This window comes from Chelonia mydas, chromosome 1 (genome assembly GCF_015237465.2).
Source record: "Chelonia mydas isolate rCheMyd1 chromosome 1, rCheMyd1.pri.v2, whole genome shotgun sequence".
Taxonomy (NCBI): Eukaryota; Metazoa; Chordata; order Testudines; family Cheloniidae; genus Chelonia; species Chelonia mydas.
Window position 1 is genome coordinate 28,119,897 of NC_057849.1, and position 20,778 is coordinate 28,140,674.

The following is a 20,778-nucleotide window of genomic DNA, read 5'->3' on the forward strand; positions in this document are numbered from 1 at the left end:
AATAAATAAGGTTTTAGTGAAGGAATTCAGAAGTGATGTTAAGTGGCAATCAATTGTCTGTTGGTTGTTAGCAATGGAGGTTATATTTCCAGAAGAGATACACTCCCAGGTGGATCCCTAAAGAAAGTGACCAGATTTTAAAAAGTATTCAGCAACTCTCAATGAAGACAACAGGAACTGCTGTGTACCAAGGCCTTTTTAAAAAGTCTGGCCAGATGCCTAAATGTGAGCATATAGTGGGGGAACTGAATACTTCTGAAAATCTGGCTAGTAATTAATATACTTTAAAAAATGGTAAAATATATACATGGTCTGTTCTCATCATGGCAACATGCACTTTCAAGTCCTTCAACTACATTTTCTAATACTAGTCGCTGAATGTCTCAAAAGAAAAAAAAAAGGGGGCGGAACCTCTCTCAACCACTATGAAATTCTCTTACACCACAGAAGCTAATTTTTCTATTTAAAACAGTTGAGAAAATTTTTAATTAAATATTAAATTATGACTTTTAAAAAGTGAGTTTCAGCTAATGTAACTCTTTATTGACAATCAGAGGTATATAGTTCTTCGGCCCAACTCATGTATACCACTCCAGAGGGGCTTACAGATCCTCAAACGGCTCTTTGGCCATTTTGACATAACTGTACCAACCTTTGAGTAACTTTGGAAGCAGCAGTAAAAGAAACTTCTTCCACATCAGAGTCATCATCTATAATGTCCTGGAAAAAACAGTAATACTTTACAGAAGGTAGTACATTACATACTCTTTTGGGATGAAACATGTAGTGACAGTTCCAGTGCACTAGTTATTTCGCTCTTTGTTTAGTGTTTTCTGGAGTGTCTACACATCAAACAATTTAATCTGAATAAAACAAAAAAGCTTCATAGGGACTACTCACATCCTTAACCTTAACCATGTGCTTAAGTGCTTTACTGGCTTGGACTGTACAGTCTGCAAAGTGACTGGCAGACTGGGACTGAGACTCTCTCTAGGCTTATAACTGTTATTAAGTTAAAAGAAAAGGAGTACTTGTGGCACCTTAGAGACTAACAAATTTATTTGCGCATAAGCTTTCGTGAGCTACAGCTCACTTCATCGGATGCATTCAGTGGAAAATACAGTGGGAGATTTATATACACAGAGAACATGAAACAATGGGTGTTACCATACACGCTGTAAGGAGAGTGATCACTTAAGATGAGCTAATACCAGCAGGAGAGGCGGGGGCGGGGAGAGAGAAAACCTTTTGTAGTGATAACCAAGGTGGGCCATTTTCAGCAGATGACAAGAACATCTGAGGAACAGTGGGGGGTGGGGGGGGAATAAACATGGGGAAATAGTTTTACTTTGTGTAATGACCCATCCACTCCCAGTCTCTATTCAAGCCTAAGTTAATTGTATCCAGTTTGCAAATTAATTCCAATTCAGCAGTCTCTTGTTGGAGTCTGTTTTTGAAATCTTTTTGTTGTAATATTGCGACTTTTAGATCTGTAATCGAGTGACCAGAAAGACTGAAGTGTTCTCCGACTGGTTTATGAATGTTATAATTCTTGACATCTGATTTGTGTCCATTTATTCTTTTACGTAAAGACTGTCCAGTTTGACCAATGTACATGGCAGACTCCAATGAGAGACAGCTGAATTGGAATTAATTTGCAAACTGAAGAGCCTGCTTCCCCTTTGAAGCCCCATGAATTTTTGAAATTCCTTTTCCTGACTGCCTGGCTTGGTGAACACACCTAGCAGCTCTCCACTGTTGAGTGCAGCTGCCCAGCTGACCATACTAGCTACATGCTACAGACACACTCCAGCCTAAAGTGGACAGGAGACATTAGATCTCCTGGGCCTGGGGGGAGAAGAGGCTGTGCAGGCACAGTTACGAACCAGCTGCAGAAACATTGACATCTACGAGCAGATTGCTTGGGGGATGCAGAAGGGAACCGACAGGGACCAGCAGCAGTACCGCATGAAAGCCAAGGAGCTTCGGCAAGTGTACCAGAAGGCCAGGGAGACCAACAATAGACCTGCTGCTTTTACAAAAAGCTACATATCACACTTGGCGGACACCCAAGCATCCCCCCTCCTCCCAGCACTGTGGATACGTCTGAGAAGCCAGAGTCATAAGAGGAGGAGGAAGAGTATGGGGGAGAGGCAACTGGGGGAATCCAGCTGTGCAGCCAACCAAGACCTGTTTTTGACTCCACCACAGTCCAGCGAGTCAAGCACGGGCAAGCCTGATGAAGGTGAAGCAATGTCGGGTAAGTGTGCAGTTTAATTTTAAATTACAGGGATGCACCCCAAAAATAGCAGGACACATCTTTTGACTTATCCTTAATTTTCTTGTGCTAGAAGAGGTCATGGTACGACCAACAGAGGAGGTGCTGCTATCCCTTTAGAGTTTGGGTGGGGCGGGGGGGGAGGCAATGCAGTTTGTTTATGTACACAGGGGTGTCCTGTGAATCCTCCAGAGAAATGTCAATGAAACTTTCATGGAGGCACTCTCCAGTCCTCTTCCAAAAGATTTCTAGGGATGGCTGCCTTAATTCCTCCTCCACGGTAGGACACTTTCCCACACCACTCAGCAATAATTTCTGCAGGCACCATTGCAGTACACAGGCTAGCAGCATACGGGGCAGGTGACTTTAGGATGCCTGCAGCAGCTGTGCTCTCTCTGCCTGTGCCACCCTCAGGAGTGAGATATCAGCTAAAATCACTACCGCCTATGGAAAACAGTGCCAGGATTCAGTGACATTGCCCTATACTACTAGAATCATGAAACTCAGCACTTCCCCAACCCTTGGCAAGCCATGCTCACCATGGCAGGTGCTGCGAACAAGCAATCCCAAGTGGAAGTGAGAATGTAGTGCTTAAAATTTTAGAGGTGCAAGGGGAGTGAGTTCAGAACCTTATGTTTCACCTTCCGTAGTGAATACACTGACGATAACTGTGTGTGTTTTATTTGCAGCTGCTACCACTGCGGCTTTCAGGGTTTCCCCCTCTATGCCCACAGAACACCTGAGGCAGATAAGGGGGTGGGGTGGGGGAGAAAGAGGACTCAGGATGACATGTTCAGTGAGATCCTGCAAGCCAGTGCTGCACTGGACTGAGAGCAGAGAGTCTGAAGGGTGAACACTGTGGACAGCCCTGAGAAGGATAGAGAGGAGAAAAGAAGGGCGCAGGAAAAGGATAGAGAGGAGAAAAGAGGGGCGCAAGAAAAGGAGAGGGAGATGCACCAGGACATAACGGGGCTTCTCAGGCAGCAAGCAGAGGTGCTGCAGACTCTGGTGGACTTGCAGGTTCAACAAGGCTGTGTTCACCTCCCTCTGCAGCCCATTGAGAGCTCAATATCATGACCTGCCTACCCCTCCCCCTTCAACATTCCACATGGCATCAGGGGTTGCTCCACTACCCCTACCCCTCCACCCTGGGGGAGAGTAAAGACTGACACAGAGTCACATACACTAAACATGGCTCTCACAGGTCATTGTATGTGCAGCTGAAATGGACATGAATATTCTTTTCCCCTCCTAAGTTCTGGTCTCGTAATTTATTAAATTTGATTAAGTTTTTAATGTATTTGTTTTTAAAATTGCCTGGTTTGGGGTGGGGGTGGGGTCACTGATTTTGTTACAGAATAAAATTCTATTATTTGGAACATAATTCATCTTTATTAGTTCACAACATATGCTGACTGGTGCTCATCAGTTTTGAAAGTGACCAATTACTGCTCAATGTCACACAACTCATAAGATCATTCACAAACAAAATTAACAGGTGCACTGACAATGTTATACCCCTACACATACAGCAGTCACCATACAATTCCTTTCAGGCCACGAAAAGAAGGGCCAGGTAGCGCACACTACAAACAGCACACACTACTCTGGCTCAACCGTTAAAATGGTCTTTCAAAGCCTCTTTGAGCCGTATAGCTCTGTGTTGAGCTCTTTTAATAGCCCTTGTATCTGGCTGTTCAAATTCAGCAGACAGCCACTCCACATCCGCTCCAGTGGAAACAGATTCACATTATTATTCAGGAAACAGTGGGCAGCTGTGATCACTGGGATATTTCTCTTTCTGAGGTCCAATCTTGTGAGTAAATAATGCCAGCATCCCTTCAAACGACCAACGGCATATGTACGCGTAACTGTCATTCTGCACCTGCTGAGATGGTAGTTGAAGCGTTCCTTGGTGCTGCTGACCAGCGTGCGGCTTCATGAGCCAGGAAAGCAAGGGATAAACTGGGTTGCCCAGGATCACTATTGGCATTTCAACATCGCCAATGATAATCTTTCAGTTGGGAAACAAAGTCCCTGTTTCCGGTCCGGTGTTCTTAAAGATACAAGCATCATGCACCTTTCTCTGACTAGCCCACACTGATGTTGGTGAAGCATCCCCAGTGGTCCACCAGCGCTTGCATAACCATAGAAAAGTAGCTCTTTCTGTTGACGTACTCTGTGGCAAGTTGGTCTGGTGCCAAAATAGGGACCTGTGTGCCATCTCTCGCCCCCACATAGTTCAGGAACCCCATTGCTGAAAATCCATCCACTATGTATTGCACATTGCCGAGAGTCACAGTCCTGCATAGCAGGGGGTGATTAATGGCCCTGCACACTTCCATGAATATGGCCCCAGCAGTGGGTTTCCTGACTCCAAATTGAATCCTGACTTACTGGTAGCGAATTGCAAGTTTCCAGTGTGATCACAACTCGCTTCTCCACTATCAGTGCAGCTCTTATTTTGGTGTTCCTGTGCTGGAGGGCTGAGGAGAGCTCAGCACACAGATCCAGGAATGTGGCCTTGCACATCTGAAAGTTCTGCAGCCACTGCTTATCATCCCAAGCCTGCATTACGATGCAACCCCACCAGTCAGTGCTTGTTTCTTCTGCCTGGAAGCAGCGCTCCACCATCTGTAGCTGCTCCGTGAAAGCTACCAACAACATGGAACTGGCTCCCACTATGTCCCACAGCAATCTGTCCTCCAAGAAATAGTCTCATTCCTTGCAGCTCTGCAGATACTGTACAATCGTGCATCCTACTTGCAGTGCTCATGACAACAGCACAGATCTCGCAGGCTCCATGCTGCTGTCGGAGATGGCAGACAACGAGAAAGGCTGCACGGGTTTGTGGGATACAGATGACATTAGGGGATGGAGACAGTTACAAACTAGGAAGTTGGCCCCATGCTCCCAGTTGCCCTTGCATGACTTGTTTCAGCTCCATCATGCATTGCCAAAACTTCCTAGAAGACAGTGCACTGCTGAGTTGCATAGTGGGATACCTACCCATGGTGCACTGCATTCTGCATCGATACAAGAACTCCTGGTCAGCATGTGCACCGCTGACACAAGGAGCCAAGTAAGCATGCACACAAGTGACGAACTAACTGCAGTGGCTGTATACCGATGTAACTTGAGATGACGTAAGTTTGTAACGTAGACACGGCCTCAGTGTGCTATACACAACACAGTAGTATTATAACTGTACACATATGCAAAATAGCTTCTCACCTCTGAGTAATTCTTAGCAGATGAATTCCGAGAGGGCTGTTGTCGGGCAGATTTAAAGGCTAAAATAAAACAGATGAGAACATATCATACGGAAGGCACTTGAAATAACCACAATTAATTATCTGATCACATCTTATCACACAAGGGTCTCACCTTTACATTTTGACTGGTATGTATTTTACTACAATGTATGACTAAAAAGGCATGGTACACAGACTTACTATAGTTTACTTTTTATGATTTCTCCCACAACATTCCAGATAAAATAGCGTTGTGATTTTCCCAAGATAGTGAGTGGAGGCAAAACCCATAGGAATTAATTCCCTAACGTTATCAGAAGCTTCCTATTCTATCTGGGGAAAGTATAATCCTACTGGTTAGATAAAACATTCACAAATACAAACTAAATTAACATTTAGTTCATATCGTCTAATATTAACATTACAATTTGAGAAGTCCAATTTTTCTAGTTAACATATTTTTGCTTTATTTTAAGTCACGTTTTCAAGAGTTTTATTCTAATTCTTGTAGCACACGTCAACAAAACTGAAATAATCATTTGTTTCCCTTTGCCCCACGCAATGTGGTATCTGAAAGAACAGGGTGCTCATGTGGAAAGAGCCTAGATAAATAGATGCTGCAGTGTCTTCCTATACAGTACTTAGAATAGGCAAGACCTGCAGTATCTCGGATACCGTGATGCGTTAATTGCGAGAAAAATGTTGATTTCTTAATCGTACTTATTGTATGAGGTTTCTTTTCAGTAAAGAAGAGAAACATTCTTCTATTTATCAAACAAATGCAAAAATGACCTCATAAAACAAATGACTTCTTCTTAGTCACTTTCACTGAATTGTGATGAATTTGCCTTGCTACCTTTTACATGGGATATGATAAACCTGGCCTTGTTTAAACTGCAAGTAGAAAACTTGCTGCGTTCTTTTACAGATATCTGTGAGCAGTGCCTCACTGGTATAGTACTCAGGTTTTGAAGCGGTTCAACACTGCTAAATTAATAATGCTTTGTTCTGAAAAACTTATTCGCCAAAGTGCATGCTTGGATTCCCAACTCATAGGCAGATTCGTTTTCAAATTAAGAAACTACTGTCTTTAAGTGCATCCACTACAGTTTTAAATTCTCAAAAGTTGCCCCAAATCAGCCTTTTAAACTGGATTTGAAAACACTGGCTCTATCAAGTCATTTGTGTTTTTGGACAATGCTTTGGCTCTGTGGCAAAAGCAAGTTTCTTAATTTCTGTGCAATGTTGATAAGCTAAATCTCCAGTAAGGCCTGGTATTCCAGTGGCTCCCGGAAAACAATTTGCCACAGCGAGATACACCAGAATTAAAGTGGCCTGTACTTAAGCAATGCATGCCAGCAGAACGTTTTATTGTCAGCTTGCTCTCCTACTATATTTCTAATTTAACAATTTAATTTGACCGCCTCAGAGCCAGACCTCTGAAGGTGTTCCAATTATCTAAAGTAAAAATCAGACAGACATGAAAACATCTTGTTATGAAAAGTTAGAGTTTTCTATCACTGTCATACAGTTAGTTCAAGAGAGACTACATTTTCAGCACTTCAAGTCTGGAAAGAATTAAAATTTTCCATTTTTGACACGACCAACTTCAAAAATCAGTCATGTTTTTACCCAAGAGCATGTATAACTTTCACAAGAAATGTAGATGTTTATTAAAAGATTTTTAGCATGTACTGCCTAGCCAATGGAAAGTTGTCTAATATGTCTGCAAAATAGGAGTTTTTTAAAAAAATACTTCCCAAAAATATTAGTTTTAGACTAAAGTACTCAAACATGCACAAGTTGTGACAGCGATTCAGAAGAAACCTAGACCTTGATCCTACAGTGTAATGCGCTCGTGCAAGCCCATAATAATTGAGAGCCCCACTGACTTCATTAGGACTCCGGGAAGATATTAGGACCCAGCCTTATGGATCAGCTTGCAGGATTCGGGGCAGCGCTATTATTAAATTCTAAAGGACTCCATAAAAAAACCCCACTTGTGCTGTGGTCCTGTTTAAAATATAAAATGGAAATCAGTAGTAATTTCAAATAAAATGAATACGTTCACTTTGTGCTAAACTGATCCTATAAAATCCAGTTCATTTCTGAGTGATGCTCAAACAATGAAACTAGCCTTTACTTGGGCAGTGATGCAGATGAGACAAAGGATATTTTAATGAATTATCAGCCACTTCTTTTCACAGCTAATCTTCAGATATCATCGAGTTAAACATCCTTGAATTAAAAGAGACTTTGAAAGTGGTAATTTTGGAGACTACAGTGGTTCATTTGCATTCATGTGCACGAAGGTGGTAATAATAATAATAACAACAACAACGTCAGAATGTCTGGTATTAATTTTTCTGTTCCACATGATATACTCCAACTGAATACTTATAATAAAGTGAGCACAAGAGAGGAGGTACAAGGGAAAATTGAAAATAATGTTTTTATTAATATAAGTAAAAAAAATACAGTATAAATCCAATATACTTCCAAGATGCAGAGGTTGTGCATCAAGTTTTATAAGGACAGGTGCTAATGTATTTTAAAAGATGACTTTAAAAACTAACATCTGCATAAAGAAGCCAGCCAGTCTGCAATTTTAAACTGGTCTTTTTATAGGATCCCAAACTTTTTAATGATGAGATTTTGAAGATTACTAACCCAGTGTAATAATTTCAGAGATCCCGAGACAGAAAATTTTTAAAACTGCAACTGAAAAATGCGTTTTATAGCACTTTGTTTCTAAGGGGTGCCAATAATGATCTGAATGACACTGGGTAAATCTAAGTTTACCATTTTCTTTATCGAGTTTCTCCAGATTTATATTGATGTAACAGAATCAATAGATCAGAGCAGGATCCAGCCCAGGGTCTCTAAACATAGCATTTTATCTGTCATGGTCTCTACAAAAAATTCTTTTGTTGCAAAAGTTGTTGCTTACTGTTAGTGCCTAACTGTGTTATTTATTTGCACTCACTGGTCCTAGTGGCAATTGCATCCTTTGGATTCCTAAATTACTTGTGTCATGCTCACTCTCTCACAGTATTTTGTTTCACCCACCATGACCTGAATAGACACCTCTCGCTCCATGCCAGGCTTGTCCCCTTCTCTAAGAGAAGGCTTCATCACAAATCCAGAACTAGCCAATCAGTTTGGGTCACACAATTTGGGAGGATTCGACAAAGACACTCTTCTGGATACATTTTGCATCTGAAGGGGGAAGTTCTTGAAACAACCTGAACTCATCAGCTGGTAAAGTAGAGAGCGGCAGACCAATTAACCCCATTAATTAATCTTCTTAAAATAATAGGTAAGAGATGGGGCAGGAAAAGAAGTTAGCTGGACTAAACCTCACTAACAGTTCACCTCCCTACTTAATAAAGGCAAACTAAGCTCCACGCGATGGCTGAGTTTTATCTACTGGAAATAAAGACTGCATCATAAACTTCTTAATTTCATTATGGCATTCTGCAAAGTGATAGCAATTTTAGAGGGCATGTGAAAATAACACACTATTCTGAACATACCATCTATGATAGACATATTCTTGGTAGGAGTAGACACAGGCTTGTAACTTCTACTGCTATTAGACTGTTCTTGGCTAGTGTTTCCTGTAAGGATAATACACAAACACACACAAATTTTTTTTAAAAAAAATCAATATTTAGCACTCTGCATTTTTTCTGTTAATTATGAAATTCTAAAAAACAAGCATCAAAAGTCCATAACTAAGGGTACGTCTACACTGTAGCCAGGAAAGTGCTTTCCAGATCAGACAGACAGACACTCACTAGCTCTGCATGAACTAGAGAGCAGAAAATATCAGCGTAGCTGGCGATAGCAGAGGTGGCAGCTCAGGCTAGCTACCTGAATACATACCCAGGGTGTCTGGGTGGGTTTGTACTGCGGGGATAGCATTGTTGGAGGCTTGGGCTAGCCGCTTGAGTACAACCCCTACGCCCCCCCCAGAAACTCTGTGTATGTACTCGGGTGGCTAGCCTGAGCCACATCAACGCTACCCCCAGCTACACTGCTTTTTTCAGTGGAACACCAATTCAGTAATATTTACAGCCCATTTTCATTTCTTTAATGGTTTATAAGGAAGAGCCTACAGAACATATACAACACATTGCAGTGATTGATACCAATAATCAACAAGAATATTAGGGGGCCGAGTAAGAAATTTAATAAACACCATTCATCTTTATCACAATTCATACTCTTCCGCCTAGAAAGTGGATAAAAATGAGAGCATGATTTAGCTTTTGACATAGTGTCTACCCCATGGCCAAAAACTCATTCCCTTTCTTGACAGTACATTGGGCACATTTTCCCATTAGTGGTTTCCATAACCAATTTATTTTTGAAGTGCCCAGTCTTAATTTGAATTCATAGGCCTTGATCTTGCTGTCAGATCTTCTAGTCCCCCTACAAACATGCTGGGCCCACTGAAGTCAGTGGGAGTCTTGGCTAGCTGATCCATCTGCAGAATTGGATACTTTAAAAAGAAAAAATTTTTATTAAAGGCGTTAACAACAAGGACTGTAACTCATTAAAGGGCACAATCAATTACAACCAGACCAGGAGGTGGTTTGATATTTTTGGTTAAAAAAAAAAAAAAAAAGCAAGCCCTCCCACTTCCCTGATTAAGACAAGTTTTCTAAGCCTTGGGAAGGACTACTGGTTTTACAAGCCCTTGGGGGAAGAGACTACCTTCTGCACATGGTCAGCACCTAGCCCATGTTGGAAGCTATCATAATACAAACACCAGCCAGCAGAGGTATTGCCTAATTTTAATACAAAAGAATAGACATACATCTCTCTTCATGGGGCTTCCCCAAGAAACTGCGATAACTACTGCAGCATAGGAGCATGGTATTTTTTCCTCTTGTCAAAACCTGAATATTTTAACTTAACCTTTGTAAGGTGGCAAATTACTGCAGCAACTGGTGCCAAAAACGCTGGCAATAATAAGATTATTACATCGGGAACCTAATTAAACAACAAGCCAATAGGGCATTTCATGGGAGCATTACAAAAAAGGCTTTTTTTTTTTTTTTTTTTACAAGGGTAAACTGCTAATAATTGCAATACAAGGAATGTAAGAAACTACGGACCTCTTCCCCTTCGAGAGGCTCCTCTTGATGTTGAGACTTGCCCTCTTCCACCTCTTGCCTGACCCCTTCCTCGACCTCTTCCTCTGCTGAATGACGCAGAGGTGCCAGCATCTGAATCATCGTTTTTTTGTTCTGATATTCCAATATCCATAAGATCATCATCACTAGAGCCAGAGGCAAGAGCAGCCTCATGGGATCTGTGAGCTCTAGCCCTGGTCATAGCCTGAAAGAAACGATACAGAATATTTAGTGTTAATAGTAAAATGCACAAGGGTTGAAATCATAGTGGTGACGTGTTTATAAGAACTCAGATTTAGGGCCAACTTCAATGGTAATGTAAATCAGTCAGAAAATAGATGTCTCTTTTCTAATCATTTTGATGCAGTCCCAATTTGTACACTAAGTCATGATTGTTTACAAAATGCTTCACTCCCATTCAAAGAAGTCTGAAAAAACTACTGTTACAACAAATTGTGAAATGGACTAACAAGTCAGCCAACTTACAACAGAGAAAACAGCTTTCTCCAAGAGGCAACATGCATATTCTTCCATTAACTTAGCAAAAACTGCTTATGAAAGATGGGTCATTAAGGCTTAATAAAGGAAAAGGGGAAAAAGTATTTAAACAACTGAGCAGTTTCTACAACCCAAGGACTGTGATTTAAAAAACAAATGAGAGCGAAAACAGTTTGGAGGAGAAGTGAAGATACAAAGAAAGGGAACTGCCATCTGGTATAAAGATTAATGGGGTTTATGAATGAGTGGACTGTTAACATTTATTTCTTTTTTTCTTTCTTAAAAAGATTAAGGGTTCTATTCTGCTTTCACTTACACCAATGTAAATCCACTGAAGTCATTAAATGAGAAGAACCAGGCTGGAAGTGAATTTGGCGTTTCTAGATTTCCACAAGCCCCTGTCTGCACAGTGATCCCCTGGTCCATATTCCCATTTGTAGTTTAGACATGAACTTAAATCATAGTTTAACCATACAGAGGACATACGTGCTATTGTTGTTGTTGTTATAATTAAGGGACTTTAAGTCCCTTACTGACTTTCACTGGGACTTAGGAGCCTAAGTCATTTAGGCAGTTTTGAAAATTTGATCCAGAGACAGTCCAGGGCATAAGAACATAACTAACTTCCCATCTACACTATAAATTTGAACCATCTGAGGTAAAAGGGCCTCCTGACTAGGTAGTATTTGTAATTTTCACCTCACTAACCTGAAACACAGCTTTACAGCTACAGTTCAGCACTGCTTATTGAAAGGACTTGTCTACACAAAAACTTTAGTTAACGGCAAGCTGCGGTATAAATGTACCCCACACCAGCCTGCCACACACTAAGTATCTGTGTGGACCCTACTGCCTTGCACCGGGGAACTTTTAGTGCCCTTTACTCCTGTTTCAAAGCAGGATAGATCAAAGCACATACGAGGGAACTTTTAGCACATGACAGCCTAGTATGGAGATTTACACCCCGGCTTGCTGAAAACTAAGCGCTGATTTTGACACGCCTAGAGGTTGCCAGTCACATATAATTCTATGGTGGTGAACCCAAATATACATTGCTCAAGTAGACATTTTCCTTCTTATAGATAAATGGACATTAGATTCTGAACAGCTTTGCAGAAGGACTGAAGAAAAATTGAGGAACTCTCTCCTTCACCTCCCATACTCCAGAATGGACCACCTCAGAAAAAAACAACCCAAATCCATTACATGCTCCCACACACTGGAATAAAGAAAAAAAAAAATCAGGAAATCTACTCGTTCTTTTTTTAAATTATTCATATTCTGGGACCAACCTGACTACAAACACTATGAACATTAGATTCAGACATCTGCCTGAAATGTAGTTCATCAATAGGGACATTAATTCACTGCTTCTGGGACTGCTCAGGCACTGCTAACTTTGGGTTGGAAATATGCAATTGCTTGTCTAAATCTTATGGATCCGAGGTTGGTTTTTTTGGTAGAGCTGTCTCCCAAATGGCTGCCCAGTCATCCAAATGATACCAGTCATATGGATGACTGGGCAATAGCTCCAGTTAGGCCATTTATTTTGTGCTCTGTCTCTCATAAATATACCCTGCATAAATGGACTATTAAATACTTTACTCTGGACTTTTGACTACATTCTGTGCTTCAACATGTCTCCCTAGATATACAGCACGAGGCTGCTGCCAAAAGACAGAACAGAAAACCGGTATCCTTTTGTCATACAAAAAAATCTACAGTAATTGCAAAACCACTTACATAAAGGTCAATTTAATAGATTCTGGGACTTCACTTATTAGGAGTCTTAATATAGGTTTTATGCGTGGGATTATGTCCCACAATTATGTACCAGGAAGAGAGTCCACATAAGTAAATTATACATAGCAAAGTGGATATCTATGTTTGAATTTCTTTACGATTTGCATAATTTTTGATAGTCGATTAGTTATTCTGCAATTTACTGACACGTTCTTGTGTCTTCTACAATGAAACTGTTTGTTTTCACCCAGATGAATAGTGATATAATCTGGGATTTTTACCTTTTAAAAATAAACTGTAGTGACTTTATAATGTAGAGAAAAACAACGAAATTTGTTATTTGTAATCTAAAGAGAACTGTAAACCAGACATCCAGATTCAGAATGTTTTTTGTTTGACTTTTAAACCAGAAGCATGCTGTGACTTTGAGGGCGTATCATACACAAGGATATTTTCAGGTGATTTGCAATTCTGCATCCCACACAAGACCTTGTGGGATCTCTCTTTTTCACAGAAATCAACAAAACTTGCCATAGAATTCTCTCATCCTTCTTGAACAATTAGGCCTGGGTGATACAGAATGTATCTATTATTTATTTTATTATACATTAATAGAAGACGACAGTACTCCACTCATGCAATATCAATAAAGACACATATTCTACACCCTACATTTCTGTTTTAGGGGAATTACCTCACGAACTTCTTCCTCTTCCTCTTCAATATTTTCTTTTCTGGTCTCCCTAAATTTTCGCACCTAGATCACAGTAATATAAAATATAAGACCAAATTAATAGTCTGGACTGTACAATACCTGAAGACACAAAAATTCCAAGAAAAGTGTTCCTGTTTTAATAGCTTAGTGGTGAACTTAGATTTTTAGAGAAATCAAATGAACGTCTGTTATTTTACTGGATTTGTTTTGAACAGAAATAGAATGGTATTATCACTATTCAACGCTTTGCCAGGAAGGCTTTTCTGACTTAAAGAGCAACAATTATATTACCAGGTGCAAACAATACATTTGAGATATGTTTGTAATAGGATGAGTCCAGAATACACAAGAGATATAGAGACACCTCTTTTTGAGAAGCAAAATAAAAAATCATTAAGTAATGTAGAATAGTTTAATCTAGTCCACTCCTAGTAAAAAAGAAATCACCACCAGAGATTGAAGGCTCGACGTAGGTCTGCAGCCCCACCACTACTTATTGGCACCATTAGATAGTAGAGCATGCCAGCAACGGGCATCTGCAGAAAAAATCATGGGGTTGGTGCTCTTCTCACATTCGATCTAGCGTGAGAACAAAGGATGCCCAATAACATGTTCAAAATCCATAGGAGGAAGGGAGGCCAACGCTGCATGCAGCCCATGAATCTCACATTTCATGGGATGTGAGCCAGTGCAATAAAGCTCAGCACTGGCTGAAAACGTGCTTGATATGGGGTAGAAAGGAAAGGAGATGCATTACTTTAGATGGAATATACAGGCAAAAGGCATTAACATAACATAGTCACTATCTAACATTAAACAATGTTAAACAAGGTCTGGGCCTTAAGATACAGAGACCTCAGCTTGTTTAGCACCATGACAAATACACTATTAAAAATCCTTTTACCTTTTTATTAAAGACACAAAAAAGAAGGGAAAACAGTTAAAGCAACTGAAATGTAAAGTATTCCATTTTAACAGCATCTCTTGTTCTATTTCCCTTCAGCTGTAGACTGTTTTTAGAAGGAAAAAAGCCCCATTGTTTGACAGTCTTTTAGAATGTTAAAGATGGTAATAAATGTTATCCCACATAGTGTTTGGCTTTCAGCTGGAGCTGGTAGAGGTGGTGATGTCATCTGAGTTCCTCTTTCTTTGTCCTGTTTTGGTCAGGACACCTTTCAGGACCATGATAATGAAGGCCTGGGGTCCCAGAAAACACAGGGGGTAGCAGCCATGATGGTGAAACTCTGTTGCTGTAGCTTCTGTTTGTTTTTCCCTCCAGTTTTTCTTTTTTCATTCCCCACAAAATCTCTTTCGTTTAAGGATCCAAAAAGGGTAGAATTGCCCATCCCCTTGTTATTTTAATCTACTAATTAGGGCTAATATGTGGTACACCAGTTTTGGCTCATTAACTTCTGGCTCCACATCTCCTGTTGTTAGCAAGCATAATTTTAACACAGTCTTTAAATTATATCAACTTAGCCTTTTTGTTAAAGCTAATTCAGTTATTCGGTCTTCCTTTCCTACCTTTTCCTATCAACATTTATTATTATATGCTATTGTAACATCTTATGAACTTTTACATACTTGAATTGTGAACTCAGCTGTAAGAAGTAAGTCTGTAAGCTCAACGGTCACAACATGGGCAAAGTGTAAAAGTAACAGAGAATGGGCAATAGAGCAATGAGAGGTAGTGGGATATGAAGAAATACAGTAGACCCCAGAGAAAGCATGGGTAGAGGTCAGGAATAAAGAGGAAAAATAAAAGTGAAGGTAAGTAGGAGGTGAAAGAGAGAAAGGAAAAAATGGAAAGAGAAAACTTGCATCACAGAATATACATCTAGACCCACTGCTCTGTTTACAGTAAAAAGTTTAAATTCAAACTAGTCATCAAGCTGCTACTGTTTTAACCAATGGACAAATTCACCATTGGCATGAGCAAGTGCAATCCAAAGATGACTGATAAACATCAGTGGTCAATTTGGTCCCAAGTCTTAAAAGGCAAACTAAACATTTGTATCTACCAATACGTGCCAGTATGTATGTTATCTCAGTCAGAGTTTGTGCAGAGCTTAACTTGTAGGCCACATATACTTAAAAACTGACAGACTGTGTACACGTAAGATCCTATTATGATTCACTAAGATGAAATAGGAAGCAACATATCAAATTAAAAGATACAATTTTAAAAACAGATTAAGCAGCTTTTAAGTAATATATTTAATTTTTGTGTGTGCTCATGAATGTGAACCACTGAGGGGACTGGCTAGAGGCAGGTGTTGTGCAAGCTTCAAAATACTCACAAAGCTGTCAATAAACCACAATCTTGAGCTACAACCTAGGCTTCTCCTAACCAGAAGGACTGAGTAATTTAGTACTAACCTCCTCATCTATTTTTGCCTCCTCTGCATCGGTGTGACGTTCCTTAAGAAACCTCTGAGTTTTTTCTAATTGAAATTTCACCAACTCTTCTATAGCATCTTTCTCTTCTTTGTCAACAAATTCCTGCACTGCTTCACCCATGCCTCTTTCAGTCAAGAGTGAAAGCTGTACTTTCTGTAAGCGATAGAGAGGGAGGGGGGGAAAGGTTAAAACAAAAACAAAAACCAAGACAAAAACTTCCCTCAAACAGCAATATATATCCCAGAGTATTACAGTCATATTATTCTTCAGAAAAGAGAAATACCCAAAAATATTTTAAGATGTTAGTCAAAGAATTGGATAACATCAGGAAAAGCTAACAGGAGATTCTTTCTAGTCAAGAACCTCTAGCATTAAAGGATTAATGTATTATGTAAAACAAATTAAGGATCAATTAAGCTAAAAAGCATTATGATTAGTGATGGAAGAAAAGAGTAAAATACATCTCACAAATGAATCATTTAAATGGAGGAAGTGATAATGTTATGGCTGTTCTGAATGCAAGAATCAATGGACTTTGGAGATATCAAACCTTTCAGCCACTCTTACTTGCTTAGCACAGTGCTTTTGTAGGGCCTCCAGCACACAAACTTTATTGATGAGAGTTAGGTCCATGCCTTTGGAAGCCATGGCACACAGCAGAAGCATTTAGCTGCACATGTTCAGAGCCTGAAAGTTAATTATAGGATCGACCTCTCCTCTAAAAAAGTTGCTACTAAGTGGCATACCTGTGGTTAATATCCGAATCCTATTAACATTAATATTAATGGGACAGATTGGTTCCTGGCAATATGTTTCCATTAACCGGAAGCGGTTATTCTTAGGATTTCTATAAAGCAGAATCTATTATATTTATATTAAAGTTATTTCATCGAGAAAGCAGTAAAAATTATAGGACAGGTAATATTGTGTTCTGAATGATCAATAGCTCCTAACACTGGAAGTTTGTAATTTCTGTAACCAATAGTAATTCCTACTAGTTATGTCATGCCAGGATAGTGCTACAGCTGTTGATTAAACCAAAATGTAGAAATTACTAATGTTATTTTGCAATATTTTTTTTTCAGAGTAGCCAGATCTTCAAAGCAAGATACTTATTCCCAAGCAAGGATACTGACATTTGAATAAGCATGCTCTCTTTAGTCTGTGATAATGCAGCACTAACACTCTTACTCGGGAACATTATATATACTTAATTTATTTTCCAATCTTCCAGCTGTCCCTTAAGGTGCTATTTTATAAAAAGAGTTATGTCAGAAGCAGTGGAGCCTTTTCTCCTGAGAAACAGTTAAATTAAATACACTTAGCTAAAAAGGATTTTTTTTTTTCATTAAAATTAACTGTTAGCTTTAGTCCCCATGAAGCAAATGCACCAGCATTACACGTAGAACTGTCTTTTTTTTTTTTAAGGAAGTATTATTTTTGACAGTCAGTAAATTCGTATATAACTGTATGAACAGGAATTCTGTCACAAAATGGAAAAGCTATTACTGTAATTAAAGAAAACTAATGCAATAGCAAGCTGTTATAACAGGACATTAAAAACTTCCAACACTGTGATAAATGCAGAATAACGAATCCTTTTTCTTTCATTTCATAACATTTTGAGAGAGTACCCTGTGCCTACTTGAATTAACACCACTGGGAGTCTCTAAAGACCCAAGTCCTGCAAACTCCTCAGCATTTCATAGAATCAGGACATATGGGCCTAATCCTGCCAACTCTTACTCATATTCACATCAGTGCAACTATTTTCCTAAGTTTTATACACATCAATGTCATCTGAAAATAGAAAGTGTAAAGCATTAGCATCTTAGCCCTGGTCTACACTAGGAGTTGAGGTCGAATTTAGCAGTGTTAAATCGATTTAACCCTGCACCCGTCCACACAACAAAGCCCTTTTTTTCCCCGACTTAAAGGGCTCTTAAAATCGATTTCTTTACTCAACCCCCGACAAGGGGATCAGCGCTGAAATCGGCCTTGCCAGGTCAAATTTGTGGTACTGTGGATGCAATTAGATGGTATTGGCCTCCGGGAGCTATCCCAGAGTGCTCCATTGTGACCGCTCTGGACAGCACTCTCAACTGAGATGCACTGGCCAGGTAGACAGGAAAAGGCCCGCGAACTTTTGAATCTCATTTCCTGTTTGGCCAGGGTGGCAAGCTACAGGTGAGTGCAGAGCTCATCAGCAGAGGTGACCATGATGGAGTCCCAGAATTGCAAAAGAGCTCCAGCATGGACCGAATGGGAGGTACGGGATCTGATCACTGTATGGGGAGAGGAATCCGTACTATCAGAACTCCGTTCCAGTTTTCGAAATGCCAAAACATTTGTCAAAATCTCCCAGGACATGAAGGACAGAGGCCATAACAGGGACCCAAAGCAGTGCCACGTGAAACTTAAGGAGCTGAGGCAAGCCTACCAGAAAACCAGAGAGGCAAATGGCCGCTCCAGGTCAGAGCCCCAAACATGCTGCTTCTATGAGCTGCATGCCATTTTAGGGGGTTGAGCCACCACTACCCCAACCGTGTGCTTTGACTCCTTCAATGGAGAGGGAGACAACACGAAAGCAGGTCTGGGGAATGAGGAAGATGATGATGATGAGGTTGTAGATAGCTCACAGCAAGCAAGCGGAGAAACCAGTTTTCCCGACAGCCAGGAACTGTTTCTCACCCTGGACCTGGAGCCAATACCCCCCGAACCCACCCAAGGCTGCCTCCCAGACCCGCCAGGCGGAGAAGGGACCTCTGGTGAGTGTACCTTTTTAAATAGTGTACATGGTTTAAAAGCAAACGTGTTTAATGATTAATTCGCCTTGGCATTCACAGCCAGTACAGCTACTGGAAAAGTCTGTTAACGTGTCTGGGGATGGAGCGGAAATCCTCCAGGGACATCTCCATAAAGCTCTCCTGGATGTACTCCCAAAGCCTTTGCAAAAGGTTTCTGGGGCAGGCAGCCTTATTCCGTCCACCATGGTAGGACACTTTACCACGCCAGGCCAGTAGCACGTAGTCGGGAATCATTGCAGAACAAAACATTGCAGCGTATGTTTGCTGGCATTCAAACAACATCCGTTCTTTATCTCTCTGTGTTATCCTCAGGAGAGTGGTATCATTCATGGTCACCTGGTTGAAATAGGGTGCTTTTCTTAAGGGGACATTCAAAGGTGCCCGTTCCTGCTGGGCTGTTTGCCTGTGGCTGAACAGAAATGTTCCCCGCTGTTAGCCATGGGGAGGGGGGAGCCACGCGGTGGGGGGAGGCAAAATGCGACCTTGTAACAAAAAGCACTTGCTATGTATGTAATGTTAACAGCAAGGTTTACCATGAACAAGTGTGTACCCATTGTTCTATAAAATGTGTCTTTTTAAATACCACTGTCCCTTTTTTTCTCTCCACCAGCTGCATGTGTTTCAAGGATCACAGAATCTTCTCCTTCCCAGAGGCTAGTGAAGATTAGAAGGCGAAAAAAACCGCACTCGCGATGAAATGTTCTCTGAGCTCATGCTGTCCTCCCACACTGACAGAGCACAGACGAATGCGTGGAGGCAGACAATGTCAGAGTGCAGGAAAGCACAAAATGACCGAGAAGAGAGGTGGCAGGCTGAAGAGAGGGCTGAAGCTGATAGGTGGCGGCAGCGTGATGAGAGAAGACAGGATTCAATGCAGAGGCTGCTGGAGAATCAAACTAATATGCTCCAGCATATAGTTGAGCTGCAGAAAAGGCAGCTGGAGCACAGACCACCGCTACAGCCCCTGTGTAACCAACCGCTCTCCTCCCCAAGTTCCGTAGCCTCCTCACCCAGACGCCCAAGAACGCGGTGGGGGGGCCTCCAGCCACTCCACCTCAGAGGATTGCCCAAGCAACAGAAGGCTGGCATTCAATAAGTTTTAAACTTTTATAAAGTGCTGTGTGGCCTTGTCCTTCCCTCCTCCACCACCCCACCCAGTGCTTTCCTCCTCCACCACCCTTCCTGGGCTACCTTGGCAGTTATCCCCCTATTTGTGTGATGAATTAATAAAGAATGCATGAATGTGAAGCAACAATGACTTTATTGCCTCTGCAAGTGGTGATCGAAGTGGGGAGGGGAGGGTGGTTAGCTTACAGGGAAGTAGAGTGAACCAAGGGCAGGGGAGGGGGGTTTCCATCAAGGAGAAACAAACAGAACTTTCACACCGTAGTCTGGCCAGTCATGAAACCGATTTTCAAAGCTTCTCTGATGCGCACTGTGCCCTCCTGTGCTCTTTTGTCTGCCCCTTACTCTCACAGATATTGTGGAGCACACAGCAAGCAGTAATAACAATGGGAATATTGGTTTCGCTGAGGTCTAAGTGAGTCAGTAAACTGCGCCAGCGCGCTTTTAAACATCCAAATGCACATTTACCACCATTCTGCACTTGCTCAGCCTGCAGTTGAACAGCTCCTGACTACTGTCCAGGCTGCCTGTATGGCTTCATGAGCCAGGGCATTAAGGGGTAGGCTGGGTCCTTAAAGATAACTATAGGCATTTCAACATCCCCAACGGTTATTTTCTGGTCTGGGAAGAAAGTCCCTTCCTGCAGCTTTTGAAACAGACCAGAGTTCCTGAAGATGCGAGCGTCATGTACCTTTCCAGGCCATCCCACGTTGATGTTGGTGAAACGTCCCTTGTGATCCACCAGTGCTTGCAGCACTATTGAAAAGTACCCTTTGCAGTTTATGTACTCGCCGGCTTGGTGCTCCGGTGCCAA

The 20,778-nt window shown here is 41.1% G+C and overlaps 1 protein-coding gene across 10 annotated transcripts in view; it reads right to left on the minus strand.

Moving 5' to 3' along the window:
• Window positions 1–20,778, minus strand: part of MRE11 (MRE11 homolog, double strand break repair nuclease) — a 53,884-nt gene that overhangs the window by 6,176 nt on the left and 26,930 nt on the right. For all 10 annotated transcript variants that reach the window (XM_037889688.2, XM_037889683.2, XM_037889679.2 and 7 more), the window contains 6 exons: window positions 16,012–16,185; window positions 13,612–13,674; window positions 10,659–10,881; window positions 9,069–9,152; window positions 5,513–5,571; window positions 653–720 (listed from right to left, as the gene is read on the minus strand). In XM_037889688.2, the coding sequence (XP_037745616.1) occupies window positions 653–720; window positions 5,513–5,571; window positions 9,069–9,152; window positions 10,659–10,881; window positions 13,612–13,674; window positions 16,012–16,185 (671 nt within the window). The remainder of the gene's footprint in view (window positions 1–652; window positions 721–5,512; window positions 5,572–9,068; window positions 9,153–10,658; window positions 10,882–13,611; window positions 13,675–16,011; window positions 16,186–20,778) is intronic.